Here is a 22,220-nt window from a genome sequence, read left to right as displayed (position 1 = left end):
CATTAATAATATATAAAACAAACAATTTTGTATATTGGCAGTATGCTGTGACCTTCTAAATTTCGATCATTAGCTCTAATGTAGTTTTTGGAAATTCCTTAGGAATATCTAAACACACAATGTGCCATCTGAAAATTTAAAAAATAACATTTTTGTCTCTAATTTTCTGTCTTGTTTATACTAGTTAGACTGGCTAGGGCTTCCAATATAATGCTGAATGGAAGTGATGGAAATGAAGCCTTGTTATCAATATTTGAAAAACTAAATTTTCTTTTCTCATCTAATATGATATTTGCTGTACATATTTAAAAAGTGATATCAGTTTGAGAGATTTTCATTTTATTCCCATTTTGATGAAATTTTAGTTATGAATGTGGGCTAAATTTTATCAAATGTACTTTTTATTCTTGCGCTGAGGAAACAAAACATTCTCTCTCCCTTTCCCATTTATCCTATTAATATGAATTGTATTGATTTTTCAAATATTAAGGCAATTTAGCATTTCTAATAAAAATCTCAGTTAATCATAATGAATTATGTTTATTATAGCTAGCTGGATTCTATTTGTTGATAGTTCATTGAAAAATTTTATATCTCCTTCATGAGTAATATTGGGAATATTAGTGTTCAATTTTCTTTAAAGTTATATGTCTAGTTTTGAAAACAGAGTAATGTTAGTTGAAAAAATTGAGTTGAAAAGGATTCCCCCCTCCAGAGTCTGAATAATATTTATTTTTATTAAATGTTTGGTAAAATTCCCCAGTGAAGACATTTGGGCCTAAAGTTTTCCTTATATGTTTATAACTTATGAATTCTATTTCTTTATACATAAAGTTTTTCAGACTTTTCTATCAATAATTTTTGTCTTATAAGGCATTTGTTCCTTTTTTCAAAATTATCAAATAGACTAGATTTGTTTGTACTATTCTATTAGTACCTATTTGATGTCTATAGAATTTGGAGCATTGTTTTCTCTTCCATTCCTAATAATGGAGATTTATATTTTCTCTTTTATCTTATCAATTTAGCAACAGATTTACCAATACTTAATTTCTCAAAGAATCTGCCTTTTAATTTCATTGATTTAACTATTGTCTGTTCCAAGGGACAGCACTTTTTCTCTGAAGGATTAAAGAATAAATATTTTAAGTTTGTGGGCCATTCAATTTGAATTGACAGTACTAGACAATAAGTAAATGAGTGAGTGGAACTATGTTCAAACAAAACTATTTTATAAAACAGGTGTCAAGCCAGTTTTTTCCCTGTAAGCTGTTGATTTGCTCATCCCGACTGTATTAATTTCAATACTTTTTACTTTTTTCTTCTTCCTCCTTTTAAGTTAGTATCTTATTTTCCAGATTTCTAACATAGAAACTTCCCAATGGATATAGAATTCTAGGTTCATATTTCTACCACTTAACCTCTACCCTCACTAGCAGCTTAAAGAGGTGATTCTGCCCTTTTTGTTTCATATGACATGTATGCTTTTGGTCATAACTTTTTATCCATATATGTATGTGTGTATGTTTATTTTTTAATTGGCTATTTTAAGATAATAATCATTTTACTCAGTGGTATTCAGAAATTCCACTGTTAGCCTTGGCCTTGTTTTTTTTTTTTTTCATTTTTTTTTACTCTTTATTCTGTTTGAATATATTTTTTTAACTTATTGGATCTGTCAGTTTTCATCAAATTTGGAAAATTTTGTGTTTTTTGATGTCATCGTCCTATCTTGAAATCATCTTCAGTGGAAATATTTATACTGTGAAAAACAGGGCTACAAATCAAAGCTCTTTCTCCCCACCAGAGTCGGTTTTAAAAATTTACCAGCATGCTTTGGTCTGCAGGTCATTATGTTTGGTTCATTCTCAATCTTTTCTTTCTATGCTTTAATTATGGTAATTTTTATTGTTGTGTTCAAATTTATTGATCTTTTCATCTGACATTCTACTTGGGTAGGATACCTCTAGTGAGGATTTTCCCTTTTAGATATTGTATTCTTCAGCTCTTAAAGTACTATTTGGTTTTTGCTAAGATATTCTCTATTGATCTGTTCATTATGTTTATTTTTCTTTAAAATCATAGGGCTTATTTTAAAATAAATTTATTAAAATTTATTAATTAAAATTTTAAAATAAATTCATTAATTTTATAGTCATTCACTGACAATTCCCTCATCTCTGCTATTTCTACATCTGTTTCTAATGACTGGTTTTTCTTCTTGTTATGTCGCATTTTTCTTTTTAAATAGTTACTAATCAATTTTGAATGTTTAGCCTAGATTTGTTCCTTCTTTTCTTCTTTTGTATAAGTATTATGGTAAATTTAGTTTTATTATTGAGATGCCAGCCTTCTAAGGTTTCTACTAAATGTTCCATAGAGTCAACAATGCCTCTCCATTTGGTTGGTCAGAACTTAAATATCTCCCAGACCTTGGGTTCTCTGGGAATCATAACTCCTGGTCATTGTTAGCTTAACCTTGTGGAGTGACATCTTACATAAACACATATTGGTTTTCATCAACAGACTCAAAGGGAACTCTTTACAAATTTCCAGAGGGCTTTCTACATCCAGCTCCTTCCTCTATGCTAGTGTACCCTAGAAATTCCAGCCATCTCAGGCTTCTGGATATCTAATAATTCACATTTTCTGCATCAGATTCACCTCCCTATCTTATGACTTTGGTTTGAAAAGGGATAATTTTAAGATTCTATTTTTTTGTACTCTGACTATGGAAGTTTTGTACTTCTTGTTCCCTAGTGTCTCAAAATAGTTATGTCTTACATTTTATTCAGTTGTCATTTAATAAGTCTTATTATGCTTTTCCATCATAGCTAGCAGCTAAAATCACTGTACACTTGAACAAACCAATGATATTCCTTCATCTAGGATATACCAGTGTTGTTGACAGGGCTTCAAATCACACTATTAAACTTAGGTTGAATACATTATGAACAATAAGAAGTTAAAATCCATTGTTTAATACCAATTATAACTGAAGTAACTGGGTACTAAAGTAGTTATTCCTTGGTACTAAATAATTAGAATGGAATAAACTAAACTGAGAGATAGGTGTTAAATTTCTCTAAAAATAGCTATAAACTAACCATACAGGGAGGGCAGTAGAAGTGGTAGAGAAACAGATAAAAATAGAAAAATACTCTGACCTGGGAGTTAGGAAGCTTGGTTCAAAAACCTCTGTATTTTCCTCATTTGCTTCTAATTGTCTGCAAAAAAAAAAAAAAAAAAAAAAGACAATTAAACTCTTTATTCTATAAACAATCTTTCTGGCTTGATAATTTTTGCTTCATTTTTTGTTCTTTCCACTGTTCTTAGCATTATCACATGTTAATTGGTGTAATATCCCTTGGCTAGAACACTGATCTTCTCAGGAATGGTAGGTGCTAACAGCAGATCAGGACACTGTGAGAAGATATAAACAGGACATATCAAACTCCTTCTTGTAATAAATTAGATGTCTCTATATTTTCCATGGTAAAAGAATTTCTGGGCAAAAGGATTACAAGATATTAGAGCCTGATATTTTAATATCCCATCTTCTTGTTAAAATAAAATCATTGTGAAATAAAAGTGAAATCCAGAATTTACCTGCTCCAACATTTTGTAATAAACAATAATTAACAGCACCAAAAAGCCAAGGGGGAAACCAAATAAGAAAAAGCATACAACTTCATGCCATAAACTTCACCAAAAAGAAAGGGAAAAACAACATAAAAGGAAAATTCTGGCATAGCTCCCCAAACTTAATCCTAATCACCAGAACAAGTGACCAAAATATTGAGAATTTCCATAAATATTTCTTACTTTGGAAAAAAAAGTAGACTGAGGAGCCAAGTAGAAAATAATTTTTCAAGAGTAAAAACTGCTACAGCATGACACTGATCCAAGAACAGAGGTAGCAGAGATATCAGCACATTTGGAACTGAAAGAATAGTCTGTGTTTTCTTCCACATTAACTGTGTGCACTCTGGACCAAATGAATCTCAGAACAAGACACTGGGTCATATTTCAGAGCAGAAAATAGAATATGCATCCTTAAGTCAAAGAAACATTGAGAGATAGGCCTATGTCACTTTCCATTATTCTCAGATGACAGAGAATGGGATAAAAACAATACATAGATTCCAAAACAGGACTCTTAAAAAAACACAAAGGATACAAAGGTGAATTCACTTACACTATAGATAGCAAAGGAAAAGTCAAACAGAGCTGCCTGTGTTTGGCATATGCAAGATTTTTTAAAAATCACATAACTATTATTTTCTTCATTTTTTAATTTTAAGTTTTTGTAATAAAATTTTAAAAGATATTTAAAATTATATAAGCATAGTACTGAAACATATATACATAGAGATTAAAATAGACAGATAACCTAGTACAGTAGAAAACTCAAATAGAAGGAAGCTCTCTATAAATAATATCTGGGACGAAAAAAGGATAATAAGGACATTAACCACATAACATTATTTATAATCAATAAACTAATTTAAAACATAGAATGAAATAAAAAAGGTAAGTTATACACTAAAGAAAAACTTGAGAGCCAAAATACCAACATCAAAGAATGAATTAAAAACAAGACACAGAACAGTTAAAACCTGAATAAAAAAGTATAAATAATGGGGCTGGGATTGTGGCTCAGTGGTAGAACACTTGCCTAGCATGTGAGAGGCCCTGGATTCTATCCCCAGCACCTCATAAAAATAAATGAATGAATGAATGAATGAATGAATAATAAAGGTTTTGTGCCCAACTACAATTTTAAAATGTTTTTTTAAAAAGTATAAATAAGCTTGGTTAACCATAGTACAGAAGGAATAAAGTAACACAGTCAAGAAAAATACTATCAAGAGTAAAGAAAAGTTAACAAAAGTTCAATCTCCTTTGAAAAGATATCCTAACAGGTCAAACAGAAAACATTACAACATGTAAGAATAAAAATTTTCCCTGAACCAAAGTAAAAATCAAATAGTATAGGGGAAAAATTATACAGAATATCACTTTCCAATGAGGTAAAGCCTGTCACTGAATTTCAGGAGTAAAAAATAATTCTTTAATCACACATAGAAAACAAAAGATGGAAAACTTTTTGAGTTAACAACAGATTTCCCCTTAGAAACAATTAGTGCTGGAAAGTAATTGAACAATTATATTTCAACAAAGTCAAAAGATACCCACTTTTAATGCACCTAAGTCACTGAAGTATAAAGCCAGTTGCACTCAAACATACATGTACTCAAGAAATATCATGCTCCCAAACCCCTTTGAAAAAGAAAAGAAAGCCAGGCGTGGTGGTACAAGCCTGTAATCCCAGCAACTGGGGAGGCTGAGGCAGGAGGATCAAGACTTCAAAGCTAGCCTCAGCAATTTAGTGAGGTCCTAAGTAACTCAGTGAGAACCTGTCTCTAAATAAAATATAAAAAATGGATGGGGATGTGGCTCAGTAGTTAAGTGCCTCTGGGTTCAATCCCTGGTATCAAAAAAAGAAAACAAAAAGAATAAAGAAAGTACTTAACAATAAAATCTAACTGACCAAAAACTATCTTTAAAATTAAGTTTAAAAACTGTAATCCATTTTCCTAATGTGAGTTTTCACAGAGCTCTCCTCTATAAAGTTAATTCTACATGCAACAGTGGAAAACATTTCATGATTCATTTCCTTTGAAATTATTCTGTGTGAACAAAAATAATACTTGTTTGAATTTTTAATATTTCTTTTAGGAAACTAACAAATTTTACTCTCTGTATGAACTTACATGGGATGCCATAACAGAGTACCAAAAAACAGGTAGCTTCAACAACAAAAGTTTATTTTTACATAATTCTGTGGGCTAGGAATCTGAGATCAAGATGTCAGCAAGGTTCATTTCTTCTGAAGCCTCTCTCCTTGATAGTAGGTAGTCATCATCTCCCTGAATCCTATCATCCCATCTCTATACATATCTTTATTCATTTTTTCTTTTTAAAAATGACATAAACTAAGTATGGTGGCATTTGCCTTGTAATCCCAGGTACTTAGGAAGCTGAGGCAAGAGGATGGCATATTCAGCCTGGGCAACACCAAAAATCAAATAACCCAATCAATAAACGGGCTAAGGAACTGAACATATACTTTTCAGAAGAAGATGTTCAATAAATCAACAAATATATATACATAAAAAAATTTAACATCTCAATTAGAGAAGTGCCAATCTCAAAACTACACTAAGATTTCATCTCACTCCAGTCAGAATGATAGTTTTCAAAAATACAAGCAACAATAAGTATTGACAAGGATGTGGGGGAATAGGTATACTTATATTGCTGGTGAGACTGCAAATTGGTGCAAACACTCTGGAAAATAGTATGGGGATTCCTTAGAAAACCTGAAATCAAACCACCATTTGACCCAGCTATCCCAGTCCTTGGTCTATACCCTAGAAATTTTAAATCAGCATACTATAGTGATACAGCCACATCAATGTTTATAGCAGCTCAATCTACAATAGTTAAACTGTGGAACCAACACAGATGCCCTTCAATAGATGAATGGATAAAGAAACTGTGGTGTATATATACAATGGGATATTACTCAGCATTAAAAGAGAATAAAATTATGGCATTTGCTGGTAAATGGATGGAATTGGAGAATATCATCCTAAGTGAAGTAAGTCAATCCCCAAAAAAGCCAGAGGCTAAATGTTTTCTCTTATAAGTGGATGCTGCTCCATAATGGGAGGGGGGCATGGGAACAATGAAGGAACTTGGCCAAAGGGGAGAGAAGGAAGAAGAGCAGGCATGGGGATAGGAAAGATGGTGGAATGAGATGGACATCTTTACCCTAGGTACATGTATGACTGCACAAATGGTGTGACTTTACATTGTCTACAACCAGAGAAATGAAAAGCTGTGCTCCATTTGTGTACAATGAATTTAAATACATCTGCTGTCATGTATAACAAATTAGAACAAATTAAAATAGTACTGGGGATGCAGCTCAGTGGTAGAGCACCCCTGCAATCAATCCCCAGTACCAAAATAAATTAATTAATTAAACAAAGCACCAGTCATACTGCATTAGGGCCTATCTTAATGACCTCATTTTAACTTAATTAGCACTTTACCGATACTATCTCTCAAAATAGTCACATTCTGAGGTACCAGGGCTAGGATTTCAACATAGAAATTTTGAGGGGACATAGTTGAACTCATAATGCTCTTCTCCATAACTTTATGTGAGTGGATAGTATCATATTTCATTATTGAAGCCCTGAGGAATATAATAAATAGGTCAGCACCCCTTCGCCTGTTTAAATACATCAACTTATTAGGACTAAGTTCATGGTCAAAATCATATTTTTCAACTCCTTTGTCTTGGACAAGTATTGAACTTCTCAGAATCTTGATAAAAATGATTTGAGCAAGTTGTATAGGTGAAAAGTACACATCTCAATGTTGCTTAATGTTGTTTTAGAGAGAGCATAAACAGTGAGTGACTAGTTTCTCTCCATCTCCTATGGATCTTAATTTTTATTTTAACTTTGTACTAGACTTGTTAGAGTAGTTTTGGGTCTATAAAAAGTGAATAGAAAGTATAAAGTGCTATTATAATTCTTTACATATCCCCTCTGCAGTTTCTCCTGTTATTACTATTTTGTATTGCTTTTATATTTGTTATAGTAAATACATTAATATTGATATATTTATTATTAACTATAGACCATAGTTTACATTTGGGTTCACTCTTTGTACAGTTCTACAAATTTAAAAATATATATATAGTGTCATATATTCATTATAGTATATTATCATATAGAATTGATTTCAACTGCACTAAAATCTACTGTACTTCTCCTGCTCTTGCTCCTTCCCTCATTTCCACTCAGGTCCCTGAAAACCAATCACTGATCTTTTCACTCTAAAGTTTAGCCTTTTCTAGAAGGCCATCTAGTTGGAAATATACAGTATGTAGTTTTTCAGACTGGCTTATTTCACTTACCAATATGAATTTGATGTTCTTCTATGTTTTTTCATGGTTTGATAGCTCATTTCTTTTTAGCATGGAATAATATTCTATTGTCCGGATGTATACAGTTTATTCATTCATTTATTTAAGGACATCTTGTTTGCCTTCACATCCTGGCAATTAGGAATAAAGCAATTTATTATAAATTATATATTATTAATTAATAATATTAATTATTAATATAAATTATTAATATTATAAAGCAATTTATAAATAAACATTTATAAATTTTTGTGTGAGCATAAATTTTCCTGTCATTTAAATAACTAAGGAGTACAATTGCTGGAGAGTATGATGGACTACATATAGCTTTGTTAAGAAAACGCTAATCTGTCTTCCAAAATTGCTGCACTTTGCATTCTTATTAGTAATACACAGAAGTTTCTGTTGACCCACGACCTTCCCAGAAATTGTCTGTGTTTTGGATTTTCAGTTACTCTAATAGGTCTGTAGTGGCACCTTTTTGTTTTAATTTGCAAATTCATTGATGCCCTGTGATGTTGACTATCTAATCAATATGTTTATTTCCCATCCATATACATTCTTTTGTGAGATGTTCAGAGATTTTGCATATTTTTAATTGTGTTTTGCTTTCTAATTGCTGAGTATAAAGAGTTCTTTGTGTATTATGGATGGCAGCCCATTGTAGATCTGATTTTTAAATACTTTATCCCATATAAGTCTATGGCTTATATTTTCATTTTCTATGCAGATTTTTGCACATTTTAAGATCAAACTGTTTTAGTCATATGGATACTAGTATGGAGGTTCCTCAGAAAATTAAAAATAGAACTAAGAGATGATTCAACAATCCCACTATTGGGCTTATACTCAAAGGAAATGAAATCAGTAGGCTGAAGAGAAGTCTTCATTCTTCATGTTTATAGAGTCCTATTCACAATAGCTAAGATAGGAGTCCTTCTAAGTGTATATCAACAGATAAATGGATTAAGAAATGTGCATGTATACATAATGGAATAATATTCAGCCATACAAAATAATGAAACCTTGTCATTTTTGACAATACTGAAGAACCTGGAGGACATTATGGTAAGTGAAATAAGCCAGGCATAGAAGGACAAATACTGTATAATCCCTTCCATGTGTGGAATCCAAAAAGAGCTGGTCTCAATGAAGTTGAGAGTAAAATGGTGGCTTCTAGAAGCTTTCTGAGGCAGACAAGTTGGTGATAAGAAAACTGGACATTCACATGGAAAATAATTAAATTAGACCCTGATTTCTCACCATTTAGAAAAATCAACTCAAAACGAATTAAAGACGTAAGTGTAAGACCCCCAAACACTAGAAAGCATAGGAGAACTATTTTATAACATTGATCTGACCACTGATTTTTTTTGATAAGGCCTCAAAAGCAAAGGCAACAAAATAAATGAGATTGTATGAAACTGAAAGGAAACAATCAACAAAGTGAAGAATTGACCTAAAGTATGGGAGAAAACACTTATAAACTACATATCTGATAAAGGGTTAATAGTTAAAACTCATAAAGAACTCAAACAACTCAACACAAAGAAAACAAATAATTCTATTTGAAATGGGCAAAAGACATAAATAGAACTTCTCAAAAGAAAGCATACAAATAATAGGTACATTAAAAAAATGAACAAAACAATGACAAAAGGCTTACCTAACCACTAAATATCAAGGAAATGCAAATCAATTTCACAAAAAGATATCACCTAATACCTGTTAGAATGTTTATTATCAAAAAGAAAAAAGATAACAAGTGTTGGTTAGGATGTAAAGAAAAGGAAACCATTAAACACTGCTGGTGGGAATGTGAAGTAAAATGTTCAGTATGGAAAACAGTATAGAAGTTCCTCAAAGCATTAAAACCAGAACTACCATATAGCCCAGCAATCCCACTTCTGGAGATTATATATCCAAAAAAATGAAATTAATACATCAAAGAAATATCAGCATTTCCATGTATATTACAGCACCATTTACAATAACCAAGATAGAGAATCAACTTAAGTGTCTACAACTGATGAATGGATCAAGAAAATGTGGTATGTATAAACAATGGATTACTATTCAGTCAAAACAAGGAAGGAAAAACTGTTATTTTTGACACCTTGATGAAATCCTATAACATTAAGTAAATTAAGTAAAATAAGCCAGGTACAGAAGGACAAGTACCACCCACATGTTGAATCTAATAAATTTGATCTCAAAAAAGTAGAGAGTAGAAGAGTATGTACTAAGGAATGGATGATTAGAGGGGAGGGGTAAAAGGAAAACATTCATCAAATTTAATTCATCAAATTAGGAAGGAAGAAAATAAAAAATGCACCTAGATAGCTAAATATTTATAAATGAGAAGTGATGGCTAGGGGCTGTGGAGTAGTGGTAGAGAGAACAGGTGGGTGGGTGGGGGGAAAATGGGAAATGATTATCCATAGTCATGGAGTTTCTTTTTTATGTTATACACATGCTTAAAGGTTTTTGCAGTAATGGTTATACAACTTTGTTGCATACTACAAACTACTGACTGTACCTTTCAAGTGGGTGAATTGCATGATATATGGATTATATTTTTAATAAAGATTTTTAAAACAAAAAAAAATAGCAGCACTGCACAATGGAAGATGCCTCAAACACTGAATGATTGTGCCAAACATCACATCCCTATTTCAAATCCACTTTAGACCACTGTCATGGAAAGAAAGAAACACTATTAAACCAAGTTGTGTTGCAGCAGTCAGCTAACCTACAAAAAACATGCAGGGAAAGAAGTTCATTACAGAAAATGTGAAATATATACACAATGGAGTATTACTCAGCCATGAAGATGACTTTATGCCATTTGGCAGTAAATGGATGATCTGGAAACTATTGTGCTAAGTGAAATAAGCCAGTCCCAAAAGCCAAAGGTTGAATGTTTTTGCTGATATGAGGGAGAGTACAGTGTCAACTCTATGACCTCTAAGGGAGACTGTTTGGTGATATCTATCCAAATTTAAAATGTATGTGCCTTTTAACCAGTCATCCTACTTTGAGAAATTTATCCTACAAATGTTATTTGCATATGTGTGGAATTATATGTGTTCCACGTTGCTCACTGCAGCATTGTTTATGATAGCAGGAGAATGGAACAATTTAAATGCCTCTCAACTGGTCAAATAAATTATAGCATTAAAACAGAATACAATACATTTTTTTAATTGAGAAAAAAGAAGTTCATTACAGAGACTAGGAAGTAGTCCGAAAAAAATCTTTTCTAAAAGTTATGACAGGAGCAAAGAGTTTCAAGAAGAAGTAGTCAAATAAAACTGTTTACTAGGATTGCCAACATAGGGCTAATGGTAACTAATTCTGTGCTATCTGTATATATCAGATTATCCTCACTACCCTATTCTAAATTGTGTTTTTGGCAAAATAAAGAGAATAAATTTTTCACAGTACTTGAAATGTCATGTTTTCAAAACAGGTTTGTGGGGAAAGAAAACTATATGTAATCCAATCTTATTTAACTCTAAAATATTCTGTTTGAAAGACTCTTTGTTCCTATGTACAGTCTTGATTTTTCCTGTGGAACTGTTAACACTTCTAAATTTTATATTACTCTAACTGCAGGTCTATCATATATAATGTCTGCACATCACCTTCTCTTCTAAAAAAAAAAAAGAGCTCTTTCCATTTTGCTTTGATACCAATGAAGTAATACACAACAAAAAGGCAGGAGCAATGGAGACATTGATTCCTCAAAAATTGTTTTAAACTCTTTCTTTCTTTAGGCAGAGGTCAAGAATCAAAGTGCAACACTAATTCAGTTTCTGATATTTTAACTGAGGAACAATTTTAATTTTTGTCATGTATACAATTAATTTACAATTATCACTTGTGTAAAAACAAAAATTTAAAAAATTTATTTAAAATCTGTGTGTGCACTTTTTTCCATCTCATTATAATTTTTTTCAAAGAAAAATTTAAAATATTCAGCGAATATCTATAAACTCACAACTAAGAATCTGAATTTAACATTTTGCCCTATTTGCTTTATCACACATAGGCCCACATATCTTCTACCCAATGAGGAATCTACTCTTTTTTTTTTTTAATAAAGTTAAGTTGTAGATACCGGACACTTCACTCCTAAATATATCAGCAGTTGTATCATTGAATTAGAGTTCATTATTTGCTTATAGTGGTGTTTTATTTCTTGAGATAGAATGCGTAGACCTTAGGAGTACTTTTGCTATGAACGGATATTTTTGTTCTCCCCCAGATTCATATGTTGAAGCCTTACTGTGATGGAATTTGCAGATGAGGTCTTTGAGAAGTCATTAGGTTAGGACAGTGGAGCCTCCATGAAAAGGCTTTGTGTTCTTATAATCCCCTGTCCAACGTATGAGGATACAATGAGAAGATGGCCATCTATAAATCAGGAAAGGGGTCTCTTCCAAGAATCCAGCCATGTTGCTACCATGATTTCCAACTTCCAGTCTTCAAAACTGTGAGAAATGAATGTTTGTTTTTTTTTAAGCCATCTCAATTTAATAACCTGTTTCCATTTCAGAGCATTACATTCACTTCCAGGCCTCTTATCCCCCTTCTTAATCCATATCCTCAGAGGCAAATGCTGTTACATTTTCTACCTACATTAATTTTGCCATGTCTAGAATTTCCTATAAATGGAATTGTGTAGTATGTATGCTTTTGCATAGGCTTCTTTCATTTTCCATTTATTTGTTCTTTTTATATATACATGACATTAGAGTACATTTTGACATATTATTCATGCAAGGATTATAACTTTCTATTCTTGTGGTTGTACATGAAGTGGAGTTAAACGGGCCGTATATTCATATATAAACATAGGAAACTTATGTATGATTCATTCATTTCCCATTTTAAAAAATATTTATCAATGTTCCTTCAAATAGCTTTCCCCTCCTCTCAATTATGGAGTAGAATTCCACTGAGAGATTACAACTGTATATTTTATCTATTCCACCAGTGGTGACCCCTATTTCTTTTAGTTTTTAAGGGTGGGGTTTTTTTCTCTTATGACTAAAGCAATAAATAAATATTCGTGTGCATGTCTTTTTGTGATTTTCATACATCTTTATTGACTATACTAGAATTGGAATTGTGGGGGTATAGATGTGGTGGTGCATACTTATTGTTATTTATAACAAGCTGCTAGATCTTTTACAAAAGAACTATGCCATTTTACACTCCTACACTCATATATGAGGGTTCTGATCTACCTAAATTTTTGTTCAGATTTGCTACTGTCAGCCTTTTTAAACACTCTTATGAGAGTGTAGTGAAATCTGGCCGTATGATATGCTATCATATCATGACTATTCCATCCAAATGATTTTCTAATTTCCTGTTATTTCTTCTTGACCCATGGATTATTTTAAAATATTCTGTTTAATATATTCCCCAAAACTTGGCAATTTTCTTCTTATCTGGTTTTTATAGATTTTAATTTAACCTAACAATAGATAGAGAAAACAATATATGATTTGAACTTTTTAAGACCTATTTTAAAATAAGTTTTAGGATCATAGCAAAATTGAGAGGAAGGTACAGAGAATCCCAGATACTCCCTACTCTTGACACATATATATCCTATCCCATTTTCAACAGCTCCCATGAGTGATATATTTATGACAACTCGTGACTCTATAATGATACATCATAATCACCCAAAGTTCACAATTTACATTAGGGCACACTCTTATTGTTGTATGTCCTACAGGTTTGGGAAAATATATGATGATAAGTGTCTAAAGGAGGACAAGATTCTGAATGGCCTTGGTGTGTGCAGCTCTTCCTCCTATGGGTTACAATTCTCAGACAGTATATAACATCCTGAGTTAAGAGGATTATATAAAGAGGTTATATAAATCTAACTTGGACTATTTTCATCTTGCCTACTATAGGATGTCCTACACTTGAGCCCAGTGAGCTCAGAGTGCCTGATGTAGAAAACTCAAGAGTAATTTCTGGGTTCCTTTGCTGTGGTGCAAAGTGGGGCATGTGAAGATAACAATCCATCTACTCTAGGCAGCCTTCCAGAGCTTTTGATGGCCTACTCATCATATATTCTAGGCTTCTGAAAGTTCTCCCATCCTATACAAGTGATAAGTTTGTTTCACCTGACATGTTGTGTAAATGCTCTTGTTTTACCACTCATTCTGTCATCTGAGTATGTGCAAAACCTCTCAACAGACCTGAGAACCTGTGCAGCAGCCACCACTGTAGTATCAGCAGACTATATTCACTCTTAATTCCTGTGTTCTATTTATCCCTTCTGGCCCCAAGTTTGAAAACAGCTGATGTTTTTACTGATTTAGTTTGGCCTTTTCTAGAATGTCATATAACTGTAATCACATAGTACAACATCTTTTCATATTGGTTTATTTCACTTTGTAATAAACCTTTTTCCATGTCTTTTTATGGTTTGATAACTAACATTTTAGTACTGAATAATATTCCACTGTCCAGGTATATTAGTTTATTTACCCAATGACTACAGTTTGACATGGTGGTTTTATTTAGTTTTCCCATTTCTGACCACTCTTTCTCATTTCCTGCCTTTATTCTGGTTGTGTTATTTCTTTTCATACTAACATATTACTAGCTTTTCTGCTCTTTCTTTGCAGTATTTAATTTATTCTGATGGGGAAAGGAGGGGTGGCATATCATAGCCTTAAAACTACACCACTTCATGAGAAAGTTTCAATAATAGTTCCATTTACTACTTCTATAGCCAAAGGCTGTGTTTTGATTGGATTACATTTGCCACTTTCAAAATCAATGGCTGTGGCTCTGAATTCAAGGAGAAACTATAAATCACACATTGTGGGTATATAAACACAACTCATCCAAATATCAAGACTTATTAATTGTCCAATGTGATAATTTTAGTTACTCAGCAATCATGTCATATACGTGTATTGCAGTTAACAGTGCATCAATTTTTTGTAGGCTTTTCAAATACGTGATAGTATGATTATGGTTTTTTTTAAAAAGAGGTTTTTTGTTTTCCTCCCTTCCCTCCTCTACCCCTCCCTAACAAGATTAGGGAGACAGTGTTCTTTTCTTTCCCTAAAACACACCCACTACAGGAAAGAGATGCCTGCTAAGGATCTGAAAAGCGAATTAACAAGTGAATCCTAATACACCATCAGTGCACCTGGAACCCCTCCCTACCAAAGCACAATTGGAATGTGACCCTTGAAGAGTTAGTTCCTTTAAACACTCCCCTGCCCCCATCAAGAGAGTCACAGCCTTTTTTACGGGAGTCCCCAGTGTTTCTCCTTTGGTAGCAAAGCAATAAACCTTCTTTTTCTTTTTTCTTATACAATAAGGAGACACACATCCAAGCAGGACCTCAGGAAACAAGAACTTTGAAAAGACGTTCATTATCCTATCAAACGGGAATCTATCTTGGATTTACCCAGTTAGCGGCTACTAGAGAGCAGGCACCGCGCCACGCCGCAGGGGGCTTTTGCTGTGAACTCAAATAGCCTAATCACGCTGGTGGGGTGCAGGAGAGTGTATCAGGTACTTAGCGGAGCAAGAACTCTGAGGAAGCCCACGAAGTGTGGAAGAAAGGCAAAGTCCAGCAAAGACCACCCTCCCTCCCTTCCGGGAGGCGAGGCTAAAACGCAAATCGTGATGCGCCTGCGCACTGACGGCTCAGCGTAAAGAACCAATAGGACAGATGGGTGGGCGGGTTGTAGGCCGATACTTGATTTCCGGTTCCGGTGGACCTCTGTGAGTCGGCTGCTGTGCTACGTGTCTTTAGCATCTCAAGTGGCAACCGAGCCGCTGGGCCCTTGAGGATCTTCTTACCTGTAGGAAGGGGCTAACCCGAAGGGTAAGGGGGAACCGGGCGTGCCGGGACACCAGGCTTTTGTGGCTGGCGTAGGCGGGCTTCTGATTCCTACGGAGGCATTGGTGGGCGATGAGAGGATCCGCCCGTTGAGGTCTGAGTCTGGATCCGGTCCCAATTTACCTTCCTGCACCGCCTCCAGTGTAAACCTAGACCCAGAGCCGCGTCTACCCAGGGCTGAGTTCTGGTCCATGGCTCAGCTTTGTAGTTCCTCATTCTTTGCCGTCTCTCAGAGCGAACTCTTAAAATCTGGGGGGCTTCCAGTGTGTGTGGTCAGAGATGAAGGCCTGCCGCCTGCATGGTTGGCAGTGTGTGTGTGTGTGTGTGTAATCCTGCCTTATAAAATTTCTGTATATAGGTCTAGCCCTGCCACCACTCCTTGTGGTGTATAGTAGTGGAGTTGATCTAGTTTTTAAATGAAGAGATCGTGGTGGATTCTTGAATCTCCTCAGACCTTTGGATGCTATGTTCTTTGAAGTGAGGGTTTTTTTTTCTTTTTTTTTTTTTTGGGGGGGGGGGAAGTGTGCTAAGCATTTATCACGATGGCTTTGATTACATAAAGTTTAAAACCATAGGATTTCGGCAGAGTTAGAAAATAACCGTTATTGTGTTTTTTGTTCCAGAACATTTTCAGAATTTCTAATAACTCGTGTTTAATTACCCTAGGCGAGGAAACTGGGCCTTATAGAGGCCAAGGATTTGAATCACTATCTGACTACTGTTTTAAGCACTAGAAATAGAGTTAAATACCCTGCCCTTATTAGCTCTTTTACCAATGTCTTTGAATGACATTTCTATTAGCTTAATAAGCTCTCAAAAGAATCTATATGATGAAGTACATAACCCTGTTTCCTTAAAAGCTGTGTGCACAACTGAAGGTTTGGAGTTTATTAGTCTTACAGAATCTGGATCCTGCTTTGGCTAATCTTTGTGGGTTTGAAAATTTTACCGTCTGTCCATTCCACACAGTACACTCTGTATAGTGTGTAAGCATGGTTTATAACAATAAGGTTGAAATTTACGTTTTCTTTCATTTAAGGCTCTTAATTTCTGAGTAGTTTAAAATAAAATACAGAAAGTACTTTTTAGATCCTCGGATAGTTAGTTTGCTTCTTAGCAGAAACATTGAATGAGGAGTGGGTAAGGAATAGGATGTGTTGTCAGTTGTGTAACCTTTTAATAGAGAAAGCCCCTTTATATTAAATATGATTCTTTGTAAATAAGGATAACATCATTTGATCCGATGCTTTCCTGGAATTTACAAAAAGAACATAAATTAAGACCTTGGAGTCTGCTTTTTTTGTTTAGTTTTGTTTTATGAGATGGAATAGAATGTCAGGCATGAATTCATGGCTGGTCTCATTTACATCTTTATGTAACTTAGCAAGTCTTTGTTATGTGATAAATAATATTCCTGAGCAACTTTTGTTTGTTTGCTTAAACAGGCAATCATGGATCAGGTAATGCAATTTGTTGAGCCAAGTCGGCAGTTTGTGAAGGACTCAATTCGTCTTGTTAAAAGATGCACCAAACCTGATAGAAAAGGTAATACCTTTAACATGAGAGAAAAAGTTAAAAATCTTTGCATTTTTTTCTAAGCGTTGAATTTAACGTATTCCAGATTAGCATCCATTGCATTCCTTTCATCAGTATATGATTTATTTTGTTTTATTGCTTCAAAACATTATCACTTCTTAAATTGTATACAGTCTTCTAATTTTTTTTGTTCTGTGTTTTTCTTTTTGTTTGCTTTTTTTTTTTGGCCTCCCCCCCCTGCCCACCCTCTTGGTGTACTGGGCATGGAACCCAGAAGTAGTCTACCACTGAACTACCTCCTCAGCCCTTTGTTTTTTAATTTGGAATAGGATGTCTCACTGAGTTGCCAAGCTGCTCTGCTCTTTAAGTTGTGATCCTCCTGCATCAGCTTTCCAAAATCTGGGATTACAAGCATGCAGCACTGCTTTATATATTTGTTTATGTATTTTAAATGATCTAAGTTTAGTTATTACAGCTTTACTTTGCATGTTACACTGAAGTTAGTCATTTTATAATTTTTATATCTTTTATATTACTTCTCTGGAAAAATCTCTAGAGCCTTCTCTGCTCTATCCCCACCCAGTGAACAAAACTTTTAACATGAAACCAATAATATAGGTTGTTGCCAACCTAGAAAGTATATTTTGTCTTGTGTCATGATTCATGTGTTAAAAGGTACAGCAAAAGTAATATACTTTTATTCATTGAGTTAGGAACTCGGGATATAATACAAAATGTAATTTAATATTATGTGTAATACTATATAAATAAATACGATAGGGAACAGTCCTTGTTCTCATGAAGCTAAGAATCTATCAGAGAAGACTGTCATAAACAAGTCACTCCAATTGTGTTTTTAAATTACTGCTGGGGTAGGAAATAGGGAAATACTAGGAGGTCTGGTTCATTTAATGTAAGGACTGACCAAGTCAGGAGGTCAGGTAAAAATTTCCTGAGGCAATAACATGAAACTCAGACATACCAGAATTGAAATCTTTTTATAAAATTGTGCTCAATGTAATTTGATTTTTTAAAACCTTAATGTTGGATTCATTATGATATACCAGAAATTTATCATTGTTTCAAATATACCAAATATATACCGAAATTCTGATTTTATAATTAGTATGTTAGAGTAAAAATTGTTGCATTGAAACATTAAGAAAAATACCATGTGTTCTGTCTTCCATCCTTTTTTTTTTTTTTCCTTACTTATTTAGGTCATTTGCTGAGAAAAGCAGATATTTTCAGTGCTTATTGATGAATTCACTATGAGAGACCTACACTTTCAATTCGTTTCCTTAAATATCAACAAAGTATGAAAATTTAAAACTTTTCCAAGTATTTACTATTAGTAGGTATATATTGGACAGGAGAAGTTCCTAATAGGTATATAACTAGAATTAATAAAAGTTTATTTATATTACTGATAGTTTTTTCCCCCATACTTTCAATGACAGTGCAAAAAATTAATGTGAATTTTATGTTTTGAAATACAGAATTCCAGAAGATTGCCATGGCAACAGCAATAGGATTTGCTATAATGGGATTCATTGGTTTCTTTGTGAAATTGATCCATATCCCTATTAATAACATCATTGTGTAAGTAAATTTTGTAGAACAGACTATATTTAAGAATGAATGAAAATTGAAACTATTTGAGTTGAAAATTAAGTCTATTTTATTAATACTGAGAGCTATCTCTTGACTTCTTAATGTTGTAAATATTTACTGATATTTATTATTTATATTATATACAGTTTTAATATCAATTTTGTGAGCAAGGCTGAGTTTTCTTTGATAACTAAAATTTTTTAGGGTCATGGAAGTTACTTAAAGGGATTCAATATGTCATAAAGTATTCAGTGACAGAACCAATATTCAAGTACAATTTCTCGTTATACTATGTCTTGTAGATTTTCAAGATGCAAAAAAAAAAAAAAAACTTTCTTTATTTGAAAATTATTATTTTGATACAGTTCTGACTCTGAACCAGATTGTCTACATTCTTATGGTTAGTTTTGTTACTAGGCGGTCATAACTTTGTGCAGTGTCTTAGCTTTTCTGTGTCCAATTCATTCAATGAGGATAGTAGTTCTTGCTTGCTTTCTAGTAAAGATTAATGACTTAAGCCATTTAAGGCCTTGAGAAAATGATGTGGTTAAGGATTTAAATGGAAATTATTATTGTAATTAACTACTATCACTAACAGTAGGGTATTATAACCTTTAGGTATAAAGAGGAGGAGAGAACACTGAGAAATACTGAGATCTCTTTGTTCTTTTCCAAAGGCTTTTGCTTCTTAAATTCATTGCAAGAAAAATATTGTCATTGGGACACCTGATGAATCTAATTTTCAGTTTTAGTTAAGTTAGTGGAAGGTCTTGATAGGAGTTTCAGTACTTACTCTGTGATCTTGTGGTCATATTACTTTCTTAGTCTCATCTGCAGTTTGGGGGTTATAGTAACTCTCTTTATTTTATGATGTCTTAAAGTCTGCAACAATTATTTAGACACGTTTTTTAAACTCTAAATCTCTTAAATACTAGGTATTTTGTCACTGATACTGGTGGAGGTTGTCTTATAAATATAGGTGGATTTCTTAAGTAAATTATAATGGTTATTAAGCAAAAGTTTCAGAAAGTGATATTTTAAGATCATGAAGAGTTGTAGCTGTAAGGAACCAAGTCACTCAAATCTCTGTCAGTTCAGAAATCCTTTTTATGTTACTAATGAGAAATGTTAACTCTGGAATTGTGGAACCTTGGAATGAATACCAAATTAGAATTCCCAAACCCTAGACTGTTTCTGGGATATAGTTGCCCAAGTAAAAAGGTGTAATAGAGTCTCCTGTCAAGTCCTTCTTTTTTTTTTTTTTTAATACTACGTTTTTCCCTACCCACACTTAGCAGTGTATTTTTATCTCTCTTGCCAGACTTCACTGTCTGCCTTAGGTCATACTTAGATATGTCTGCCTGTTACATTAAGATTATGAGTTCTGAGTAAAACCTGTTTGGTTATTTAATGTTACATAAATATGTGATATATTTACATAAAAATAAATATATTTATAAATACACACACAAACATATATGTATATAGTAGAATATAGTCTAGTGTTATCTTGTATCCATAAAGCCCTGAATAACTGTTAGTTTAATTAAGTGATCAACTTCAGGTTCTTTATCTTTTTCAAGTGGTGATGGTGTTAATAATATAGAGAACTTACCCTGTGCCACAGACTGTTCTTGTGTAATCCTCAGGAAGGAACTGAGACATGGAGAGACTAACTTAAATTGTATGGCTCATAAGTGGTGGAATAGCATATGAAACCTTTGGGATGCTTGTTGCTTAGAAAAACTTTCTTCTAGTTAAAAAAATTATTTCAGTGTTAAGAGTTTAAGTCTATTTTTAGATACTTTTTACCATAAAGTGAAGACCAAATAAAGTGTTTTGTGAGATAAGAAAAATATACTCTTTTCATGTTATGCCATGGAATCATAAATCACTGTTTAGTTCAGTGATGGAAAAGGAAATGTAACCAGAGGCTTCCCTTTGACTAGACTGAATTATTGTGACGTCTTTTTTTCTTTACAATTTTTTCCTCCTTATTTTACAATTATATAATCAAAATTAATGCCCACAGTACTATAATTTAAAGGAGTTGTGCATTGCTGGTCTGTTAGTTATATCAGTCTAATTCAATAACATAAGCTTTCATCTAGTGGTGGGATTATTTTTGTTTATTTAGTATCATAGTTTTAACTGTATATCCAACATTACAATTTTGTTTGTTTGTTTTTTGTGTTGCTATTTTTCATGGAGCTAGGGATCCACATGCTAGGCAAGTGTGCAGCCACTGAGCAACATCCCTAGCCCTATGCTTTTAAAGCTTAGGATGTCTTCTGCAGAAAAGATAACTTTAATTTTCATATAATTAAAAGAGGTTTTTGAATGATTGTGGCACAGTGTAGTGGGTGAGAACCATTGTGCTAGTCTGCAGTCTTTATTTTGAACTGCCTTGCTGACTGTATCAACCATTTTGTATTATAATTAATATTTGTTGTTATGTTCAGGAAGACATGAGTATTGTGAGTTTTAAAATACACCTGTTCAAAAAAAACATCACTAGGGACTTTGCGGTTCTAAGATTTTAAATCTCAGTGTGTCTTTCTTTTATGCTTACTTGGGGCAAAGTTAGTTATAGCTCTCAAATAACTGGTTTTTGATTCCATATTATTATAGCATGTTGCAGTTCAAATAATTTTACAATTAAAATCCCATATATACTAAAAAAATTCCATTTTTCTTTCTTTTACAGGGGTGGCTGAATGCTTTTTGACAAAGCTTTTCATCTTATGGATTAGTGAACAAATGAGGGTTTAAATGCTCATGAAGTAAAAGTTTGCCTGTTTACTTTTTTCTTCTGAGGTATTTTCTATTGCTAAATTAAAATCATTTCAAAAGAAACAAACTTCTCTTTTTTTCATCACAGACATCAGATTTTAATGATAGAAAATAATGGCTGATTATTTTTTTTTTAATATTTTCATTTATAAGGGAAATGAACAGGTCCTGTGAAATAGCAATATTAGAGTGTGCATGTGGCTATAAGAAAGTACCCAAGATTGGGTAATTTATAGATAATAGAATTTTTTTCCCCCTACAATTCTAGAGGCTCTGAAGTCCGAGATCCAAGTACCAACATGTAGTATCTTCAGGGAAATAAAAATACATTGACGCTTTGACCATCACTTATCTTAAGGAGACCATAAAGCC

The 22,220-nt window shown here is 33.2% G+C and overlaps 1 protein-coding gene and 1 long non-coding RNA gene across 2 annotated transcripts; one reads left to right on the top strand and one right to left on the bottom strand.

The window, feature by feature from the left end:
* Window positions 1-1,137: 1,137 nt before the first annotated feature.
* On the bottom strand, window positions 1,138-15,676 carry LOC131424830 (uncharacterized). Its single transcript, XR_009228397.1, has 3 exons — window positions 15,468-15,676; window positions 8,000-8,139; window positions 1,138-3,227 (listed from the first exon to the last, which is right to left on the bottom strand). It is a non-coding gene; the product is annotated as an uncharacterized LOC131424830 (long non-coding RNA).
* A 57-nt stretch (window positions 15,677-15,733) lies between these two features.
* On the top strand, window positions 15,734-21,915 carry Sec61g (SEC61 translocon subunit gamma). Its single transcript, XM_046460329.2, has 4 exons — window positions 15,734-15,890; window positions 17,351-17,450; window positions 18,941-19,043; window positions 21,763-21,915. Exons 2-4 carry the CDS (start codon window positions 17,357-17,359, stop codon window positions 21,770-21,772), a joined length of 207 nt encoding a protein of 68 aa, XP_046316285.1. The 5' UTR covers window positions 15,734-15,890; window positions 17,351-17,356; the 3' UTR covers window positions 21,773-21,915.
* The last annotated feature ends 305 nt before the right edge of the window (window positions 21,916-22,220 follow it).

This window comes from Marmota monax, unplaced genomic scaffold, assembly GCF_021218885.2.
Source record: "Marmota monax isolate L192 unplaced genomic scaffold, Marmota_monax_Labrador192_F-V1.1 WCK01_AAM20220418_F8-fsc00219, whole genome shotgun sequence".
NCBI classification, from domain to species: Eukaryota; Metazoa; Chordata; class Mammalia; order Rodentia; family Sciuridae; genus Marmota; species Marmota monax.
This window is presented reverse-complemented; position numbering and strand designations above follow the sequence as displayed.

What these genes read in the sequence shown, in the direction of transcription:
- Sec61g (XM_046460329.2), top strand. Translation starts at nt 17,357, where the DNA reads ATGGATCAGGTAATGCAATTTGTTGAGCCAAGTCGGCAGTTTGTGAAG. An exon ending in CACCAAACCTGATAGAAAAG is followed by an intron (nt 17,451 to 18,940) that starts GTAATACCTTTA and finishes TTTGAAATACAG; the next exon opens with AATTCCAGAAGATTGCCATG.